Source organism: Polyodon spathula, chromosome 2, assembly GCF_017654505.1.
Source record: "Polyodon spathula isolate WHYD16114869_AA chromosome 2, ASM1765450v1, whole genome shotgun sequence".
Taxonomy (NCBI): domain Eukaryota; kingdom Metazoa; phylum Chordata; class Actinopteri; order Acipenseriformes; family Polyodontidae; genus Polyodon; species Polyodon spathula.
In genome coordinates, this window is record NC_054535.1 from 77669928 (window position 1) to 77693500 (window position 23573).

Below are 23573 nucleotides of genomic sequence, written 5' to 3' on the forward strand. Positions count from 1 at the left end.
TGGCAGTGCTGAACAATTGTAACTTTTGTAAATTGACTTAATTATCTATTCCATATTTTAAAATAACCGTGATTAGAAATATTAATCAGCTTGGAATATTCTTGCAAAAAATGAATCATGAAACTTTAATGTTGTTTACCGTTGTTTATAGGACGAGTTGTCTACTCACAATCTTCTTTACGCGTTGATCAATACCGGTTCTCACTGGCTTCTTTCTTACGCGTTGTGTCAATACGTTTGAGGTCTCGGTGGCTTGCCTTATGCGTGGCCCTGTGCAGTTACTCCAGCTGCACAGCCTATTCTTCCGCCACAGACACCCACACTACACCGGCAGGGCTTCCAGGACGGTACATGTAAACAAACACTAGTCTTACAGTTCAGCATAAAAACCATCAGAAAAACCACAACAGTCACAGAGCAAAAAGTATGCCAAACTAAACTCATCACGCGATCAGTCTAGTCAAAGGAAACAAAACGCAAGTGCGTCTTTTCTCAGTGTTTTTTTAAATAAGTTTTATTAAAAACATATTTTTACTCCAGGATCCTTGATATTTGTATCCTGTTCGTCGTTTCAAAAGCCCTATCCACACTACATAACCGATCTCAAGAACTAAGGCCCTGTCCATACGATGCCTTTAAAACGGCTTAACCGGTGCTAAATACGGTCTAATGCCATACTCTAGACCACCTCAGGGGGGTAGTCTTGAGTCCGCTTCTAAATTAGATCGCATCGGGTAGTGCGGTTTATCACAAGTGTGGACGCTGTACGAAACTACATTGTTTTGTATCCTCCAATTTCCCAAAATGGCCTTTGATATGTTTGGCGAAATACTTAGGGGTCTGAAGGACTTTAACTATCCGTGTATACTCCTTACTGGATATTATCGTCATTTGTATGATTAAAAAATTAATAAATCTGTGATGACATCTCTGATAAACTAGCGGGGAAAACAACATATGCACAACGTTACATTAAGCACGAAATGCGAGTTAAAAGTAGGATCGGTGATGAACAATTCACGTCATTTGTCAGCTCTGTTTGAAATAAAATTAAGGGCGGGCACCAGAATTAGGCTTAGGCAAGACATGAAGGTAAAAACAAAGATGTGTAATGCACAGCTTTTTCTGAGTAATTATTTAATAGAATCAGCTCAATTAGGAGCGTACCCACAGAAGAAATAGCGTTAGCATGAACGTTATGTGTTTGTTTCTTATAATAAACACAAGGTACATTTTACATGCAAGCCAACTTGAAAATACAAAATCGGCATCTTTTGGGGGGTCGGGGGCAGCTGTGCTGAATTAAGATTCTCATTCTCTCTCTCTCTCTCTCTCTCTCTCTCTCTCTCTCTCTCTCTCTCTCTCTCTCTCTATCTCTATATATATATATATATATATATATATATATATATATATATATATATATATATATATATATCAATGTGCCTTGATTTAAACGTCTGATTACAACAAACCTCAGAATTTGTATACGACACAGCAGTACTGACAGAAGTTTAACACCTTTAACACCTGAATGTTCTGGAGAAAATATGTAATCCACTACCTGATATAAATCAAGGTTGTAAATTCCATTTTTGTAATATTGGACACATTATCTTGCTGTGTTCAGGCCCTTTTGGCTTTTGTTCTTTAATTAAAACACGTATTTCAAATTTAGTGCATCAGACACTATAAAATTAACAGTTGCTCTTGATTCCAGGTGTATAGTCACTGATTTAAATTCACACTGTCACTTTACAGTGTAGACAGGAAATAGGTTTCAGTCGCTTACATTCTTAACCACTGAGGACATAGCCACAACACAACAGTATCCTGGTTTTCTCGGTTTTAATCCAACACAACATCCATTCATTATTTCAGTCCTGTCGTTTAGAACTCAAGTACCATCATAAACTGTCCAAACAAGACCTCATCGGGGGAAAGGTAGAACTTGGAAGCATTTTCATAGGAATGTACCAAGTGTCTCGATGTCTGAGGGGGAGTGGAGTTAGAAAAACAAAGATGTCAAGATAAACAAGCCGGTCAAAGTGTAATTGTGGAAAAACCACACTAAATCGCAAACGAAAAGGCAATACTGAAGTCTGAAGGCGAGCTATGTTCGGTAAGTACCCTTTTTGCCCATGAAAAGAATACTGTCACCGATATATCTTAGGCTACAGAGAAATGCATACTCTCTCACAGCCCTTGAATTCTCCTGGAATGAACTGTCACGCCTACCCGTTCCTTGCTTACTTACTGACATTAATCAGACAATGTTTCTTATGTCACGATTAAAATGTAGGCCAGCGTTCCCTGGAAGGAACACCGCGAGACTTTTGTATGTTTAGCAACAAATGGATCTCTTTATGCGGCTAAAAGATGTGAGCAAGTGGTGCTGTAGAGCGATCTACACAGTGAATGCGAAAAGCTGGCAGTCAGATATCAAGGGATATGGAAGAAGGTAATGATGGGGTAAGGCGCTCTGCATTATTTATTTACCGTACTTTTACCTTCTTGTATTGTAAATTGAGACTCGTGGTTTGACTTCTGCAACTACTAAAGTTGTAACGTGTGTAACGCAGCTTTCTTCCAGTTTGTATTATCCTAAGAAAAAAGAAATACTGTGATCTTTGTAAAAAATGGATGTGGTAGTTTATTTATGTCATTTATAGTTATATAATAAATACAACATACAACCGTACTCTCTTATATTCTCCTGATTGAAAATGTACAAGAGACTAATGCTAATGGCTGGTGAAAACAAGTAGAAATTTGTCACTTAAGTTTGCGTAATCATAATGAATAATGTGTATAATATTTTAATATTCTAACAGAAACAGTACCGGTACAGTGTACAGTGACTATACTATTATCAGTACTGTATGTAATATTTACTGACAATACAGCACCAATGTCATGTGTGGACGCACTCCTGTATTCTTGTTTTTATTTTATGTTATTTCAAGTTTGAATGAAATCAACTTTAACCTAGTCATACTGTAAAAGTATCAAGGGATCTGTTTCATGTCAGTATATTCTGTCAAATAGGGACGGTAGCCTGGAACATTTAGTCTACACAGATTACTTATTACTATAAAATGTGAAAATAATGAAACAAAATGTAAGGCGGAAAAGAAACATAGCTAGAACTAACGTAACATATACTGTAGTTGTAGCAATACAAAATGTGTTCTTCTCCAGTCGTGAGAGTGGTTAAATGCAAAGAATCACGTTTTGTAACTCTGTTACACAGTCCTCAGTATTTCTCCCCAAGTGCGTTTTCCTCCCTGTTAGCTCAGTTTAATCAACAGGGACTTGCTGTGATGGGTTTCATCACAATTGAGTGTCTATTTCACGATTTCATTTTTTACAATTGACAAGTTCTATTGGACAGGCTTTGCTTTATTAAATAAATGTATCAATTTAAATCTAGAATGACATCAGAGCATGTTACATAAACAGGATATAGTAATTGATAATACAAAACAATACCAAAAAAAAAAAAAAAAAGTTAATACCCAGTTTTTAATCCCAGAGCATGCGTTCTTGCATGGCTTCTGTACATGCCAGGATTATTTTGTTTCCTTTCATCCCAGATACCATACAACACTGTTTTGACAGTTTGAACTGTGTCTTTGGATCAGTGCACTCAACTTAGTAGGGAAAACATCAGCTCAGACATTTTCCCCAGTGATTTGCATGTTTGGTCCACTAAAGGGACATCTTGTGATTATGGATATGCTAAGATTAGGAAACAATATTAAATTGTAAAATAGCTGTTCTTGGTGAATCACAGGCAATAGTTCAGCTGAAAGAGGTGTGAACATTGTGCCGGCAATCAGCTTTAATATTAATCTGGAGACATTGCATTTGAATTATTTTATTCCGCAGTTGCTGTATGTGACTGTGCACTCAGATATGCTTTGACATTCATATATTGAAACCAAACAGAAAGAAACACCGGAGTATTGACGTGTGGATTCTTCTTTTAATGTTAGAATAAACCGTGCAGGTCGGTTCACAATAAACATCTTACAGTATGTATTATTTACAAATACAAATACAAGTTTTTAGTCACTAGGTACAGCAGATTACAAATTGCTGAAGTGTTGCATGCTGTATAGTACATTATTTCTTACGTCCAATGCAGGAACCTTGGTGGATAACGCACAATATCCTATATTGGAAATACGAAAATATGATGTAAACCTAGCAATTAAGTGCTATTTAAGTGTTGCTCATTTACTGTGCAGTCAGAGTAAATATGTATTTTAGGATACTGGCTTGGGCAAGTAAGGTATAACCGGCATGTATACTTTTTGCATTAACAAGTTATTATTATTATTATTATTATTATTATTATTATTATTATTATTATTATTATTATTATTATTATTATTAATTAATTTATTTTTTAGCAGTTGTGCTTATCCAAGGCGTCTTACAGTTGTTACAAAGTAACACAATATCACCTTACAACTCAGAGCAGTTATAAAGTACAGTAAAATAGGTAGAAAATAAGATCAAATTCAAATAAGAGCAAAATAAAGAATACAGTTAATAATTATATTTAAGAGCGAATTGAACTGAGAGCAGTTAAACTTATAGTAAAGGTATTTGCTTATAAGAGTAAAGTCCATTAAGAGCACGCAGTAAGTACTATAAATGGATAAGAACGATTTCAAATAAGAGCAATTACAAAAATGTGGGTACAGCTAGCCTTTCGGTGGTGGAGGAGCGGAGTGGCGAGAGGGTGTGTAGGGAGAAATGAGAGAGAGGAGAGAGGAGGGAGCAGAAAGGTCGAGACAGCGGTAGGTGAGTACAACAGTTTTGAATTGGATGTGAGCTTGGATGCGAGCTGCGATAGGGAGTGGAGCATGGGAGAAACAAGAAAGGGAAAAGACAAGGTGGACAGCAGTTTTTTGGATAAGCTGGAGCGCCCGGATAGCAGAGGCAGGGAGGCCAGCCAGGAGGGAGTTACAGTAGTCAAGGCGGGACAGTACCAGGGCCTGAACTAGTAGCTGCGTGGAGTAGTTAGTGAGGAAGTGGCAAATTCTGGATATGTTGCTGAGGGGTCATGCCATATGAAATCAATCAGAAAACTGCATTTCTTCACTTGACTGCCTCTGATTTTGATAAACTTTTGCACATATATATTGTCTTTGGAAGAAATGGTTACACTGTGAATTGTAGGACTGAATGACCTACCATTCCTGGGATACAGGTCATCAAAGCTTGACCTAATTTGGACACCCACCCTACCTTTGGTCATAACTTCCTCCTTAATTGACATAGAACACTGATGATGTTGTCGTTTTAATGGTCTCAAATAGGACTATCTGATCTAAAATTGTTGTGAAATACAAGATAAAAAAGTAATGTGAATCTGTGACGTTTGACCTCACACAGGTCAATTCGTGTAACCTTGGACTTTTGTCAGTTTTTGATAGATTGCAGTCTAGACCCTTTAGGTACCTGCCATTGGTTGAGGCACAGCACAGAGTTGAATACAGAGTGTTAGGTGACTCTTCTAATTGAAGCAATTACACACCTAATACAATTAAACAAAAATATTTATTTGCAATTGAGTATACTCTCCTCTCCTATTAAACTGAAGCTGTAGTGAACTGGTGCAGCTGTAACAGCTATTAATCTATTAATTAATTAACCAAGCTGCCCTATTTACACACTTGGCTAAAAAAAAAAAAAAAATATGTGTGAATTAAATATAAAGCAATACTGAATTGTGCACATTTAATTTTGTCCCCACCAGTGGTACTTTTGTCAGCGCATGTTTGGTATTTTAAGTGATGCTTCTCTCGGAGCTATAATTACCACTGTTCAAATCCAATGAATCACTGAGCCTGGAAAAGAAAACATATTGTTAGAAGTGGTAGAAATGTAGCTATTTCATTTTCAGGTCTCAGTCCTTATATTTCTGAATGCAACACAATTTACCACTCACCTATGCCTAAGTTGCCTCTTTCCTTCATAGCCACTCTGTCAAGGCTTTTGATACTATGACCGTCTCCTTGTCTCTCACGGTGAATGTGCTTCCTGTTGCAGTTGTTGGTTTCACTGATGTCAGCACATCACCCATGTCTACAATAAATTGATCTGGACGGCGTGTGAAACAGAATGATTGTGCGGGTCCATTTGGGTGCAGGAAGTTAATTTCAGTCTCCCATTTCTTCAGATCAGCAGACACCACCAGCCCGAGCCACCAGTGACTGTCATACTGAACAGTAACATATCCTTTCACTTGGTCAAATTGCAGGACATCCTCTTTAATTGTGATTGATTCTTCTCTTTGTTTTGTTGACTGGAAGAACTCTTGTACAAGGACTTTTGCTTTAGAAACTGGTTGAAAGAAGTGGAAATGCCGTGTGCCAGGCACAATTCTTACCTTGAGGAATCGTTGCTCCAGAAAATCTTGCTCAGCTTGCCATTATGCTGTCGTGAAGTATTCTACAACAAGAGCAGGAATGTTGTCTTTTGCAGACCTGTACAATTGTTGTGGAGTCAGGATCAGGTCATGGTATGGACGCTGCAAACTGGCTTTTGTTGCCATTTGTTTAATGGTTCCTCCTAGACCAACACAGGATCCTTTGCCATGAGATGTTGCAAAGGAGTTCCTCTCTGCTCTCGTGATTGTGCTTCATCTTGAATAATGAAAGGGAAGTTTTCTGCAAAATCACCAACAACTAGGAATTCATTTTCATGAAGGAGTTCCTCCCTCAGCTGTTGATATTATGCAGTCTGCATCTTTGCAGTGAAATCATGTCGACAAAGACATTGGAGATTCTTGTGAAAGTCTCTATGAACTGATCAACAGGTTCATTAATTGTCTGAATGGTGGATCTGTCAGTTGTTCCACTTCTGGTACTCCACTGCGTCCACCAGGCTATCTTGAAAGAGCATCTGTAGATGACTCTTAAAATCTTCAAGTGAGGGACAATTTTCACACTTTCCTAAGTGGCAATAAACGTTAGGTGAGGAGCACATGAGATAAGATAAGAAATGCCAACAGTGATTCAAAGGCACCACTTTACTGGCACTCAGTTCTGGAAGCTTAGAACAATTGAACATCAGCTTTACATTCTGGTGTGTTGTGCAGACACACACAGCATGTGTACCGCTACTGTCTACCAATACACACTCCACTGGTTTCAGCTCTGCAGATTTGGAGAAGCCCATCTTAATGTCAGGGTGCTGTAATTTGAAGAAATGATAGGCCTCTGAAAGATTGCAGAAAACAAGTCGTTTTTGTTGGTGCTCCCTCCTTCCCGACTCTTTATTGTAAACAGAAACAAAATCTTTCTTTCCGGCTGAACAATTTTACCATTTGAGCAATTTCTTCTGTTAGCGTTCTCCCTCCAATTTTTGGATTTGGATCCCATAGGCATACCTTCTCTTCCTGTAAAGCCTTGGCTGTCCTGGACATGTGGCACGCAGCACCAAACTCAGCAGCAGTCCCCTACATAGACCAAGACAGTGGGACACCTGAACTTGCTGACTTCGATTGATATTTGAATTACATTTTTCCTTCAGTTGGTCAGTGGTCACAGAATCAATCAGCTTTTCTGTCTTACACTTCACAGAACCTTCCATAGAATGAGAAGATTGTGCTATTCAAGAGCTTTAAAACGACACCAAAACTACCTGTCTGTGTCAATTATGGAGGAAGTTATAACCAAAACGGGTCAACTTTGATGAGTTGCATCTCATGAATGGGATTTCAGTCAGGCCTAAAATTTACACTATAAGCACTTCTACCAAATGTGTTTTATAGTGCTATACAGTAAACTGTAGCCTTAATCCCGAATCAGTTGTTAACTGTAGACTCTGCCTTACAGGTGATGTGTTGGCCATATGCAAAGTAAAACTTGCACGGTAAGAATATGGTGCCTTCATCAATGTATCAATTAAATATTTGATGTTTTGTTATACATGTCAAAACAATACAAATTGTTCCCTTTAAAAGTTTTAAAGTCTGGCAGGTTCCTAAAATCGCTATGTTTAACTGAGTTAATGTGCGGCTTACATTGTGCAGAAAGTACAGTACATACCTGGAAATGATAACCCCATGACAATTTCAAAGCATTGACCCTTAACCCCTTCTGAAGCAATTTCCTTTGCTGTATGGAATATGTACCTTTAGTTTAGTAAAAAATGAAAGCCCTGTTGGTTGCCAAATGGTATTGCTTAACATCTATTAATTGATGCAATAGTTGAAATAAATTACTGTGCTATCTGCAGACCACTTGTTACCTTACCCTTGGAAACAAAGAGCAATTAAAACATATTGTTGCTGTCAAAGTGTCAGCTTGGTTTTCCAAAAATAATTTTATTAAAATTGAAATATTGCTTTATAGGCCTATATCATGTTCCAGTGTGGAGGATTCCAAGTTGTGTGAAATCCTTCTTATCAGCATACCCTAAATCTCGTTGTTGCTGTAGCTCATCCTTACAAATTTAAAGTCCATAGCCTTATGTAATTTATAAAAAAAAATGAACTATGCAGTATTTAAATTGCGATGTGCATTGTATGAGAGGTTGTTTTAAATAACTCTATTCAGGACAGTGACAGAACAGAATCCATGTTATTAGCATACAAAGCTGAAACATTTAGTTCTGGGGAATCATACCAAAATTTGGTGTCTCTGTCATCTGCCGTTGCATTCTCACCTTTCAAGTGGAGGTGTCTGTACTTTTTTTTTCATTTCAAGCATTACAAAAAACACCCAAAAAAACAAGGCGGCATACTGATGTACACTGTATTCCTTTGAATTTTAAGACACACAATTTATTCTCACAAATTTGAGTACAGTGATGCCTGTAATAAAATCGCTAATACAGAAGATGTGACTGCCCAAGTACACAAACAGGAACTTCACTGACTGCCCGAGAAAAGACAAACAAAAACCTTACTGCCTGATATCGAAACCTCCGCGACATACAGCAGCCATTTCCCAAGAAGTGTCATTAGCTTTGTGAAGATTTAGAAGAGAAGCTTTCACAATTTCAGCATTTTGTTATTTGGCTCTGTTCTAACCAACTGTACCACCAGCTTGGACAGATCAGAAATGCTGATCAGACCCCTTTATTCTTCTGCATGCAAAGCAATACCACACTTCGCAAAAAGGGAGAAAAACACGTGCGAGTAATCACGACTGGAAACGAGAAGCAGTGCATAACTGTAATGCTTGATGTGTTAGCAAATGTTGTTTTCTTATATGTGTAATTGAGGTTGTATCTCTGTAAATGCATCTTTATATAACGGTTTAGTTTTTCCTCAGATATGGTATATATGGTGATAGATAGCTAATCGTTCTTTCCAATGGAACATATAATGCAGTGTTACAGTCAAAGACAAATGTTTAAGATCAACTATGAAACCTGACTGTAGTCTGTTCTGAGTGCTGAGTTTCAACAGCCATAACTTTACAGGAAGTGGAACAATGCAAGTCCTGGCATACAGTACAGTAACAATCAAAATGTGTTTTAATGGAATGAAGAGAAAGTGAAATCAGAAGCAGCTGTAGGGGTTGGTAAAAATCTCCTGACCAGCATTAAAGGTATTGACTGACAGTTAACTGAAAGCAGACAGTAATCAATGTACGTGATCCGAGATGTAGGGGCCTACTGTAATGTGTGTCACTTCAAATGTTCAGATTCGTCTACTGAGGTGAAATATTTCAAAGAACACAATTCCAGACCTGAAAAAAAAGCACAGTCTGCTTAATTTTTACCTTTCAGCATTTTCTCCTCATTCTTCTGGAATTGTAGTGCCCTTAACTTTACATAACATGTCCTGTTGTGTTTTAATACAAGCACATGTTGCATCATTCTGTAATCCCTGTTTCAGCTGTTGTTCACTGCACAAGATTCGACATAAGAAAACCGTCAGTTTGCTGTTGTCCTGGAAGCACAGAGTACTTCGCCACCATTGCAGCAAGTAGCCATTTTAATATGAACATTAGCTATGTAAAATGTTAGAGAAACCTGTGGTATGAAAGGGGAAATGTACTTTTAAATGCAAGTAAAACACTAGCGTTGAAAAGATTTTTCAACAAATCAAACATTTTGCATTCAGTGAACTTGTTTTTTTATTTTGACAAACCCTTGTTTTTGAGAAGAATCGGTCATACACATGCCACATGTCTTTTTACACACAGACAGCAATGCCGCTTAATGAAGACAAACAATAGTTAACCCTAATGAGTCATTTCCATTTTAATCTGGCATACAGTAAACTGCGCAAAAGTTGTAACTCTTGACACCTGGTAGCTGAAGGACTTTCTATACACAGTTACAAAGTGATATCTGGTATACATTATCAAATGATAAAAACTGCAACAAGGATGACACCCAGAGAGTGCTTTGGACAGATTGCAGTTGAAGACAACTCTGGAAAAATGCCAAAGCAAGCCCCCAGTACAGTATCCTGTACAGGACTTCTGAATGGAACTTGGCAGTTTAAACCTTTGAATGCTTCTGGAAGACTTTATTTTGTCAGAAAGTACGCTCTGCAGCGGTCAGAAACTGCAGCTGCCTCGGCAACCCGGGAGTCGCAGGACCTGTCATTGAAGAGTGATTGACAGGTTACTTCCATGGCACGAGAGTTAAACCACATTAAATGTGACATAACACCCCAGAGATTCAAATCCTTCATGAACTGCTAATCCAGTTTATTCCTTCACTTGTCTGCTCTTTGGCACTTTCATTGCTGTTCTGGAATCAACCATCATTTTTACTTTGTTTCTTTTTTAAAGCTGTATTGTCTCTTTGTAAACCTCCACTTAAGAAAACAGTAATACACAGCATAATACTCTCCTTGATTTGTGTGTCTTTCTTACAGTAAAATGTGAGTGAACAGGAATGCATTAGTGGAGGTTAGGCTTGCAGTTTTGAATATGCCTATAAACAGTACAACAGTTCAGTTTGAAATGATTTAGTTGAATAGTTGCCAAAACGTCATCCTGTAGCACAAAGATACAAGCAAAACTTGTGGTAATCCTGCTGCAAAGGTGTGGTCTGCAGTGTCATTAGCTTCTTGCCTGTAGACATATAAAACTGGGTGCAGGTGTGTAGAGTATTAACACGTCTACAATTCAGCAATGATATCAAAGTCCCTCCCAGTGAAATCTTAAAACAACAAGTTGAGCTTTTAAATATGGGTGTGCACAGCTATACAGTAATTCCCTCTATGTTGTATTTAAATGTGTTGGGAGCTACATTGTAACCACACACCTTTGTCAACAAAACCTCTGTTTTCAAGCCTGCTGCATTTTTTACATTTTTAAAAATTGAGACTTAAAAAAACTCTATTACCGGGAATGCTTGATTGGGGGAAAAAAAAAACAGTCACAACTCTAAAAATGTACCGTTGTAGGCCAAAACTTAACTTGTGTGAGCTAAACAGTTTTCGTGTTGCATGTCTACAAGTGTTGTGGTTTAATACAGCTACAGCCCTGTAATAGCTGTAAGTATGCTACTGTTTGATATTTTAATATAACAGGGTTAAATACTTTATTAGTGCTTTAGAATTCAGACATACAGTACTCTAGTGTTTGAATAACAATTACCCAAATGACTGCTTAGATGTGAAATTGGCATCCTGAATGTTTGTGAAACTCTGGGCAGTGGCCTGTACTCCTTGCGAAGTCATGACAACAGCATTCCCAGGGAGTACAGCGGCAGCCATGGCAGCCTTAAAAAATGGACGGAAGCATATGCTCCCATTTCACATTGGAGAATGTCTAATCCGTGTGGTCACCGTGGTTTCTTCTGTATTGTTTAAAATAACTCTATTACATCTAATAAATCCTGATCACAGAATGTACATTTATTATCAGTGAGGTGTAATATGAGAGAGAGAGAGAGAGAGAGAGAGAGAGAGAGAGAGAGAGAGAGAGAGAGAGAGAACAAACTAGGGTATCATCAATGGTGTTACTGTACCTAGGTGGGAGGATATGCCCCCAAGTGTAAACAAAAGAAATGAAATACAATGGGGGAAAAACACAGCTAGCAAATAAAGGTACACCAAACAGTTAGCTTGGGCTGTGTCCCCACTGCAGGAACCCTCTTCTAACACACCTTCTGTAAACGTTTTGTGGGATTTAAAATCCCCTGAATTAATTCCTGTTCTAAATTTAGCGCTAACAACCCAGATTTTTTACACATGGTGGTTGTGCACTTGGTTAGCGAGACCCAGAGTTGTGAGGCTTCAGCAGATCCATCTCAGGCTTGCAGAGAACAAAGGAACTGGCTTTCCAGCTCCTTTATATAGCATGTGGCCAGGGCTAATTGATAATTAATAAATCAGTTAACACCTGGCCACAAAGAAAAACAAACAAAATACAGTACGCTATTTACTTGTGCAAGGTCTCAGCCCTGCCACATTCTTATCTTTTTTTTTTTTTTTTTTTTTTTTAATTTAAAGTCACACCAACTCCAATGAAAGAAGTATACCACTTGGGACATATTTTTTTTATTTGCATTAAATTGGTGTCCTAGTCTTTTAACAAATGAAAAACCTAGTTTGTGTCCTAGTCTTTCATATTAAACCAGTACTGTAGCATTAACAAGGACATTAGGAATTTCCTTTTTACAACTATGTGTTTGGTCTCCTAATAAAATGTATTCCTTAAGTGTGGCAATAACAGGGTAGGCGTATCAGATAATAGTAACCTTTGTTTCTCTGAGAGGATTGCTGTATTTGGAACACACATTGACCCTAAATTACATACAATATGGGAAGTACTGTTGGCTCTGTTTCCAGGTCCTGATACAATGGAAATCAGGCCTTATTTTGTGCTACAAAAGCATCCTATTTACAGAGCTGCACCGGATGTGTGGGGTAACTGTTTTTGATACTGTACTACAGTACATACCATAGGACCAGTTTAATCTGGCTTGAATGCACTTTACCGAGCATGGTTGTGTAGTTCTCAGAGGGAGAGGGTTGGAGGGCTGTGCCTCCTTATTGTTGTATATTATGACAAGATAAAAAAATAACATGCCATTAACTTACTGAAATCATCATCTACGTCTAATAAGAGGAACTTTTTCCAACTTATCAATCTGTTCGTCTACAAATTTCATGAATTTTGTTAAAAATAAATATAGTTTTTACACATTTTCTTAACAAATACAGTAGTGCTAGGAGAAGAAGTAGTCTTTGTTAAGATTTTTTCTGGTGGCTTATTAAATGTATCGTGCCAGCTGTTCTGAGTGCACTCAGAACAGTAAGTGCCTAACCTGTTACTTCAGAGATGGAAATGAGACTCCCATTGCATAGCAGTTTGGCCAGTCCTTGTTTTGTTGTGAGCTCACCTGTCTTTTTAATGAGACAGACCACAGAGACATAAAGTTCAGATTGACCAAATAAAATGGCTGTGCAATGGTGAGGGCATTTTAGTTTTAAATTGTTTATATACTGTTTTAATTAACTTCTTTCCTTTACAGGCAGAAACATTTGTTTGGGTCAAAAGCACGTCACCACATGCACAAAGTGTGGCAAAGGCCAAATATGAGTTTCTATTTGGAAAAGTAGAGGAGGCTACCCCATCAGACAGCGGTATGTATTTTACTTTTAAAGCCTTTTTTTTTTGTTTGTTTTGCATAATAATACTTGCTATTTTCACAAAAACAACTGTACATTTACTCTATTTTCACAGAAATGCTGTTCTTAATTGTATCCAAAATATGTAAATTAAAAGAGATTACTTTATACATTTTCAGAATATTTTATTATTATGAATGTGTATTCTCTGGCTTTCTCCATTGTTGTTTCTGTTTTAATAAATCAAAAAGTTATAAATAAATAAATACAAAAAGTTTTTTTTTTTTTTTTTCAACCACTGTATGTTATGGCACCAAATTAGAGATATCGCAAATTAATTTATAGATATTAAATGTCTTAAATATTTGAAGATATCTCTAAATCATTTCCAGATATCTCTAAATATCTGAAGATATATAGTCAAATATTTAAAGACATCTTTAAATAATTTTAAGATGTCTCAAAATGTTTTTGAGATCTCTTGAAATAATTCAATTTAACATACCTCTAAATGACTTCCTGTTTATTTTGAGATATCTCGAAATGATTTATTCCAGTGGTTTTCAAACTTTTAAGGCCCTGCACCACTTTCCAAACAATATACTCTACAGCGTACCCCCATCTGAGAAAGGGTTGTAATATACCTAGTAAAACTGGAAAAAACGGTGCAAATACACCAACAAAAATGCTTTGTAAAATTATTTCAAAATCCAAACTCCAATAAGCATGCCGAAACGAGTCCAAATTAAGAGTCCAAAAACAGGTCATGCTTCTGAGAAAGGTTCCAATTTAAAACGGAATCAGAAAACAGTTCTCAACAAAAGTCAGGCATTTCTTCCAACAGAAGTGTTTTTATATCATTTTCTTATCTCTGCACTTGTCAGGTACTCTGTAATCTGTACTGTACGTTCTGTAACTAGTGGTAACCATTACACATTTCACTTGTGATTGCCATTCCCCTTAACTGTCCCTGCCTGGCCAGTGCAGCAGAGACTAGTCACTGGCCCTACTCACTATGATATGTATAATGCACAGCAAAGGCCACAAGTAGTAGGTTGTTTAGTTTTTTACATTTTTAGTTTCTGCTTGAATTCTAATAGTTTTTATACTGATTTCTACCTTTACCTAGTTAAGTACAAAGCACTGATTCAGCAAGTCAGCCTTTACGTCAGTTTTGAATGATGTCACCTACAGCTTCTTTCTTTTTGGGGTCGTTACAGAAATACAAAGGTAGAGGGTATGCAAATGTATTTGTTAGGTTGGAATACTTACAGTACATGAGCAATTATTCAGATTTCAGAGTCAAGATTAGACAAAGATGTCAGAGAGGCACTCCATTCAAGCATTGTGCAATAGTGAAAGCTTCATAAAACAGCCAAGTGGAAAAGAGTCAGAAAATGGTGATGGGTAGAGAGAGGGCAGAAAGTACCTGGCTCTGTTGTTCTGCCTCTCCACACTGCTTTAAAGGACCTGCATCTGAAAAGGGTAATTTATTCGTCAATATTTTCCCCTGAGCAGTGGCTGAAAGTCATATAGCACTTAGCTTTGCTAATTGGGTTTGAGCTTAAAAATGGCACTGCTAAATTAAATTAGAAATTTGAATCTGTCAGGTTTCCTGTAAAAGCATTAAAATGAAGAGAAAAAAAAAACAAGCACAGCATGAAGTTTGTGTTTCGGATGAACAGGCCAGTCTTATTTTTTGGTTTCTATTAGTCATCCTTTTCCATTGGTTTTCACCAGGGGACATTTATAAAATTCCTGGTCTGCTAATGGTATAGTTTGTGTTTCTGTAACCGTGCACATTGTTACCCGGTCCACGTGTCCCAGCTTACTCTGTTGAAATCAGTCTTAACTGTTGATTTGACATTTATTAGAACAGTGCCAGACTAAGCTATCAGATGGTTTCAGCTGTTAAATCTGTTTATGTGGAACAGCAGTGTCAGAGGCGGGGAAGCTGCTAATCCTCTTCACCAAGCACGCCCAGCTGCAGCAATAAATGAAGTCATGTGCAAACCAAAACCTTTGAAACACAATGCTGGAAATAGTATTTTCAATATTTAAAGGACCAAAAAGGAACAGTATTAAAATACCAGTATATATTGCAGATGGAACAGTATTCTGGTATGGTTTTGAAAAGATTAATGACAGACAAATCTGATTATGTTATTATTATTATGAACAATATAGATTCTGTTTAATGTAGTTAGTATTAGATATGCCTGTATGTTCAATCTTATTCTACAGTACGCTGCTGAGGAGCAAATAAAAACCCCATTCATGACACCCAGCCATTTTAAGTTTGTACTGTATTAATATAACCAGAAACTACACTTGAGTTGTAATGCTTGCTTAAGGGTTCTTTCTCAGTATGAACAGTAACTAGTTTGGTACACGTTAACAGTCAATAGGTTTTTCTGAATATGGCTGTAAAATGTACTGACAGTGATCATCTGTCTATGGGTTACCTGTATATCAACACTCCTAGTGCATAATCAGCAGGCCATAGCACATTCACTTCTACGTGCCCGTAAATTGAAATGTTAAAACAATTAAAAGGGTCAAGTGAGGATACAGTAAAATACACATTTAGGACCACAGAAATAATGTCCACCATACGGACTATTCCATTACAATACAAAAGTACATACATCTATTGTTTTTTTATTAGAAAAAGATCAATAAAACATGAATACAGTATAAAATTATCATTCGTGCAATATTATCGCTATGTAATTAAAGATGATATTGCACATATCAAGTCTCCTGGAGACTGCTGTGAGGAGAGTGATTTGTAAAAAAATAGCTATGAATCACAATTGAAAGTTAACGTTTCATGCAGGTGTAGTGGAATGGATGAATCCAGGACCCTGTTCTACAAGGCTTGCAGTTACAGCTGTTGGAGGGAAATCTGTTACTGAAATCAAGGAATTACAAAAACACGCAAGCTGTCATCATCTTCCTGTTGTAAGGAGCAGAGCAAATTCAGAGCTGCTCTTTTGAGCTACATCAGCAAAATGGATGTACTTATTTGTTATCTACAGTAAAACATACATTTCAAATTCGGCTATACAGTTTCAGCCTTGCCTAGAAGAAAAAATGCTGCTATTTTCATTGATTTAAGCTGCCTCTGATACATATGAAGATTTTTAAGCTTCATATCTTTTGATGGGTTAGAAATGTAGCGGCGTCTGTATTCTACTGTGGTAAACACTGCCATCTAGTGAATAACTGATTAATTGCATTTTACAGAATAATAAAACAATTTAGCTGCTGAAGTAGTTCTTCTTCTTCTTTTTCTAGTTGTATCCAGTTTTGCCTAATTGTTGTATTGCACAGCATTATAGCAGGTACATACTTTTGCTGAAATTTTACCTCGTGGGAGGTTTATTTTCTTAATTTGGGAGATAATAAGGATTGTCAAAAAATAGCAATAGCTAGAGTGCTGATCACGCTTTTAAAATACATTTACCTCTCATTAGTAGCAATATTATCACTGATTAGACAGTAATTACCAGTAGTTAAAATATGTAATATGCAGCTTTTTTCAAAGCCAACACTATAGAAGTTGCAACTGTTTCCTGGTACAAAATCACTTCCTGGTCTAGCTTCATGTCAGGCCATGTGACTTACTGCAAAGTTAATATATACTGCTGTTACGAGCCAAATGATGATGTTGCCAGATCTGTAAGCATACCCCCTGAAATTATATCTATCACAAAAATTCAGTGCAGGGGTCAACTTTTTGACAATGTGGTGTACTATATATTAAAGATGGAAATGTACTGTCGTAAAATTTCAATGAAAGAAGCTAAACAAGCATTTACAGTACTGTGGTGTAAAACTGTACCTGCTTGTGGGACAGGCAGCTTTAATCTGTTATGGGTTTATCGCTGGCCGTTTTCAGATATTTTAGGCTTAATGCAGTAGAGTAGTACATCATTTTATCGTAGCTAGTACACCTACAGTGTACTTGTTTTGTGTGTCATTCTAGCAGTAGTACTGTAACTTATTAAGATCCCTTGGAGTGGTTGATAGTTCCAGAATCTTTTTTAAATTGAATACTCTGGAATGTCTGACATTTTGATTAGTAAACTGTCAACCGTTCCTCTGGGTTTCAGCCAAGTCTTAAAAAAACAAAACAATTTGTGTGAAGTAATACATTCAATTGACATGGGTGCTGTGTGTGATAAGATATTGTGCTGGGGCCTTAAGGATCATTGGCGTGTACGCTGTGAGGGCATTCTGCGTGGTAGGTTTACCTGTAATACTATACTGTGAGCTTGCCGCTCTCATACTTTTTTTGTACACTGTCTTGTATGGATGTTTAATTCAAAGACAGTTTGTGATTCTTATAACTTGTGAGCATTTTGTATTGATTTGAACATTTGTATACATCTTCGTACTGGTAAACGTGCACAATTGAAGATTGTTTTAAAAAACAAATCGTTCTATAAAATTCTGACGACACCTGTACTCTGGGTATTAATAGATCTGTGAGTGGTCATTTTCCAGCACACGCTGAAGATTAATTTCTCTTTAAATTAAAAAATGCATACAGTACTTTGAAGAATTGTTAGGGACTTGGTCAGGAAATTTAATTCAGTGAATTAGAGAAAATATGTAGACCTACATACTGCACATGCAGATTAAAGAAGAAAATGCTTGAGAGGAAAAATGTTGGTTTTATTAATTAATTAATTTTATTAAACTGAAGTAAAAATTTATTCTCACATGAATGATTTATGCAGTGTTTAAAGAATGTTTTAGATGGCAATAATTTTAATTAAAAACATTAAGCAAAGCCATGCGATCTAAACCTTGAGAGCACTAATCAGATAGCCTACTTTATATGTTTTTATTTAGAAATACGCCGCTCAGAAAAGGAATGCTAATGCCTATAAATAGATGGGATCAAAGTTGCAGGCTGCCACTTCTGAGGTTTTGATTCTCCTAAATAAATAAGTAAATAAATAGCCAAATTAATTCAGTAGATAAAAACAAATTCTTCTGATTGGTGGAGAATAAGTAGATTTATTTATAGCTGTTATTAAATCCTGCCTTAATATAAAATATATGATAAATACAGTTTGTGTGTGTGTATGTGTGTGTGTGTGTGTGTGTGTGTGTGTATATGTATATATATATATATATATATATATATATATATATATATATATATATATATATATATATATATATATATATATATACACAGTACTGTGCAAAAGTTTTAGGCAGGTGTGAAAAAATGCTTTAAAGTAAGAATGCTTTCAAAAATAGACATGTTAATAGATTATATTTATCAATTAACAAAATGCAAAGTGAGTGAACAGAAGAAAAATCTACATCAAATCAATATTTGGTGTGACCACCCTTTGCCTTCAAAACAGCATCAGTTCTTCTAGGTGCATTTGCACACAGTTTTTGAAGGAACTCAGCAGGTAGGTTGGCCCAAACATCTTGGAGAACTAACCACAGTTCTTCTGTGGATTTAGGCAGCCTCAGTTGCTTCTCTCTCTTCATGTAATCCCAGACAGACTCGATGATGTTGAGATCAGGGGTCTGTGTGGGCCATACCATCACTTCCAGGACTCCTTGTTCTTCTTTACGCTGAAGATAGTTCGTAATGACCATGTTTGAGGTCGTTGTCATGCTGCTTCTGGTATTGCATGATGGATAAGTATCTGCCTGTACTTCTCAGCATTGAGGAGACCATTAATTCTGACTAAATCCCCAACTCCATTTGCAGAAATGCAGCCCCAGACTTGCAAGGAACCTCCACCATGCTTCACTGTTGCCTGCAGACACTCATTCGTGCACTGCTCACCAGCCCTTCGGCGAAAAAACTGCCTTCTGCTACAGCCAAATATTTCAAATTTTGACTGATAAGTCCAGAGCACCTGCTGCCATTTTTCTGCACCCCAGTTCCTGTGTTTTCGTGCATAGTTGAGTCACTTGGCCTTGTTTCCACGTCGGAGGTATGGCTTTTTGGTCTCAAGTCTTCCATGAAGGCCACTTCTGACCAGACTTCTCCGGACAGTAGATGGGTGTACCAGGGTCCCACTGTTTTCTGCCAATTCTGAGCTGATGTCATTGCTGGCCATCTTCCGATTGCGAAGGGAAGTATGCATGATGTGTCTTTCATCTGCTGCAGTAAGTTTCCTTGGCTGACCACTTCGCCTACGGTCCTCAACGTTGCCCGTTTCTTTGTGCTTCTTCAAAAGAGCTTGGACAGCACATCTGGAAACCCCTGTCTGCCTTGAAATTTCTGCCTGGGAGAGACCTTGCTGATGCAGTATAACTACCTTGTGTTTTGTTGCTGTGCTCAGTCTTGCCATGGTATATGACTTTTGACAGTAAACTGTCTTCAGCAACCTCACCTTGTTCACTGAGTTTGGTTTTCCTCACCCAGTTTTATTCCTCCTACACAGCTGTTTCTGTTTCAGTTAATGATTGTGTTTCAACCTACATATTAAATTGATGATCATTAGCACCTGTTTGGTATAATTGTTTAATCATACACCTGACTATATGCCTTGTGCAAGTGTACCTAGAAGAATTGATGCTGTTTTGAAGGCAAAGGGTGGTCACACCAAATATGCATTTGATTTAGAGTTTTCTTCTGCTCACTCACTTTGCATTTAGTTAATTGATAAATATAATCTATTAACATGTCTATTTTTGAAAACATTCTTACTTTACAGCATTTTTTCACACCTGCCTAAAACTTTTGCACAGTACTATATATATATATATATATATATATATATATATATATATATATATATATATATATATATATATAAACAATAAAAAGATACATTAGTGTAATATGTAATATTGTGAAAAGGCTACAGTTTTGTGACCCTGAGAAAACGCTAATGTACTGTAGTCTCACATTTACCCCATGTGAAGTAAATGCTTCAGAGAAATTCAGAATACAGTTAGGATCTTCTTTAGTTCTGAAGCAAGTACCATACTGAATTTCTGAAAATTAAGAAACCAGTAAATATGGATGGAAGTTACATGAAGGAATTAGACATGTATGCATTATAAACACATGTTGGTATTGAAATACTTTCAATTATAATGTCTTTTGGGTTTATTTTTGGAATTTTGTGCATCTAAAGTATATTTAATTCCTAAATATTTTGGTTTTACAGTGTACCAGGTAACCGTATCAGTAACACTGCACTGTACTTCTGGTGTAATCTAATCTAATTAAAAATATAAAGACTGTTGTAATTATTTTAGATGCTGGTTTAGCAAGTTGGCAGATACTATAATGAGACCTGCAAGTCACTAACCTCCTGACAGTATCTCCACTAATCCGTGTGTGATAAGATTGTGCTTTAATAAAATGGTAGTGTAGTTTATTTTGATCATAGCAGAACTGGAAGCCAATTTCATTATGGCACAAATAGGAAAACTTGTGAGAGTATTAATCCTAACTGTATCCCTTTTCCCCTCTTTGAAGTCTAATACCTTTGTGGTAATTGTGGAACTCTTAGACAGCATAATAACTGACTGATTGCCAGCAGACAGCATAATAACTGACTGATAGCCAAAAGTGTTATTTTACTCTACACTTCCTTGAATAGTCAGCTAAATATAATTTACTAATTTAGCCTTCTAGCATTATGAATGGCTTCATGGATTCATGACTTCATACCCATGACAGCATCCTCAGATTTAGTAGAATATGTATTGGCAGGGTTATTACATTGGACTAAATATCTTGCAGGGACATATTTATCTGCTCAACAGGGAAATTGTAAATTGGAATGTTATCATTTTCAGCTTGTACTTCTATCATACTTAATATATTATATTGTTTTAAAAAATATATTTCACCCTCATATTGCACTTAACGTGATATATATATATATATATATATATATTATATATATATATATATATATATATATATATGTGTGTGTGTGTGTGTGTGTGTGTGTTTTGTAATCCATTCTTGTCTCTTATGACACAGCACTAAGCATGTTGAAAAACATCTATTGCATATTTATATTGTTTTTTATTATGGGTTAAAAATAAATGAAAGTAAGAAAGATATGTTTTATTGTGTTGAAATCTACATACTTAATTTTCTTGTTATCTATTAATTTTTGAAATGCAGTAATGCACAAAAGTCCATCTACAGTACTGGGTTCGTATTCGCATAAATGCAGCTTTTGTCCTTCTGTTCTTGGAGATTACTGACCAATCCATTGGTGCAGTAAATGCTTTGACCATAATATATATTGGGATTGGGGGTTGTTTTTTGTTACTTTGCACCAATAATCTTCAACTTTAGAGATTCATGTTTTATTGTGGGTGCAATACAGAGTACATTACACTGCAGACCCTGTGGCCTCTTGGCCTGCCCAAGCGGATGTAATGTAGGTTGTAGCTTGTTACTGTTTCTTAAAATATTGAATCTCTTTGTATTTTTCCACTGTGTGTGAACCATTGTTCTTCTGCAGTGTTTAGTCTAATGTCTATGTTTTATATTTGCAGTTTCAAGAGGAAGCTACCACCTTGTACCTGAGGAGGGCAGCAGTGCTGCTAATTCATTCTCTGAGTATGGCCCAGTTGACGGGACTGGAGATGAGCCATCTGAACAGCCGATGGCTTTGGCTAATGAGACAGGAAATGCACATGTACTAACTATTCTGCCAAATGAGCGGCAAGATGTTATTTTGGATATAAAATCAGAAAAACCATGCAGGGCTGCCAAAGCACCCCCAACGATGATATCCTTTAATGGGGCTAGTGGTGAGCAGTTGGACATGGCTAATCAGGTTCAGCCGTCAGCTGACATAGATAAAAGTATGGAAACTTCTAGTCTGAAAAAACCTGCTGATCTGCTTTTGAAATCAAGACTGATTTCTGAACTAAATACTGAGGTACTGACCAAGGATACAGTTTCTGTCTGTTCTGCTACGACTAAGGAAAAAGAGCTTTGTTCCTCAAGTGGAGAGGTGAAAAGAGACAGTTTAAAAGCTCTCTCAAGCCAAGAAAAACTAGAAGAAATACTTGCTCAAGCTGAATTAACATCTGGACCGGAGACTGTGGTACCCACAGAAGGAGAGCTGGGTGAAGGAGTTGTTAAAGAAACGAAAACTGAGACACTGGCTGCTTCTGCTGAAGACGGACAAGAATTCGAGGAGCCAGTGGATGAATCTCGTAAAATACTTGCTGAAATTCCAGGAATCTTCACTGCCTTCTTGGATGGAGCGCACGTCAGAGAAAAAACACCTAAAAAAATAATGTTTGTGGAACATAAAATAGATGCTTCAGATTGTCTAAAGATGTGCGAGGACCTTTTACAGCAAACCTCAGATATGACTTTAGAGCTTGAAACTGAAAAGGAGTGCTCCACCATTGTCCTGGAGGCGAGTGGACCAATGGGGAGTCATGAAGGTGAAGCGTGGTTTGAGAGTAGCACAGGTTCAGATGTTGTGCTTCCTGCTTCTAAACTGGACATGGGAGAAGATGAGGTGTTTGGGAGGATTCCAGAAGTAAATGTTGAGAGCCCAGAGAGTGAAGTGACACTTGACATATGCCAAGCCAGGTAATTTATTTTGTCCTTATTTCTTTATAAATTCAGTACCTACTCATTATACCCTTTTGTGAGAATAGAAATTCAATTCAATCAACGTTGTACCGTAAAAGAGAAAATGTATTATCAGAAAGTGTAGCGAGACATTTCAAAAGCTTTTGATGTACTGTGTTGACTGTACAATGAAGACTGGGCAGTGAAATGTGGGGGAGTGCCGGTGAAAACGCAGCAGTCCAAAGCAGTATTTCAAGCCTTACAGTAACATAAAGAAACCTTTATTAAAATAGTGATAGTGAACGTGTCTCTGCTTAGACTGCCAGACAATGACATACTGTTTAATACTGTATGTCTACAAGAGCTTGGTTGCAGTGAACCACTGGTTCAGGCTCTAAGCACTCTCTGTACAATACATCTATTAAACTCTGGCCAAAAATATGTTCCCTC

General features: G+C 37.0%; 1 protein-coding gene across 3 annotated transcripts in view; it reads left to right on the forward strand.

Moving 5' to 3' along the window:
• Nucleotides 1–23573, forward strand: part of LOC121301016 (PH and SEC7 domain-containing protein 2-like) — a 117584-nt gene that overhangs the window by 18556 nt on the left and 75455 nt on the right. The window contains exons 1-4 of one of the 3 annotated variants that reach the window (XM_041230109.1): nt 1882–2122; nt 2303–2472; nt 13471–13582; nt 22085–23141. In XM_041230109.1, coding sequence (XP_041086043.1) covers nt 2419–2472; nt 13471–13582; nt 22085–23141 — 1223 coding nt within the window. In that variant the 5' untranslated portion in view covers nt 1882–2122; nt 2303–2418. Of the gene's footprint in view, nt 1–1881; nt 2123–2244; nt 2473–13470; nt 13583–22084; nt 23142–23573 lie in introns of those variants that run through there. The other 2 variants (XM_041230098.1, XM_041230093.1) reach the window with 2 other exon arrangements.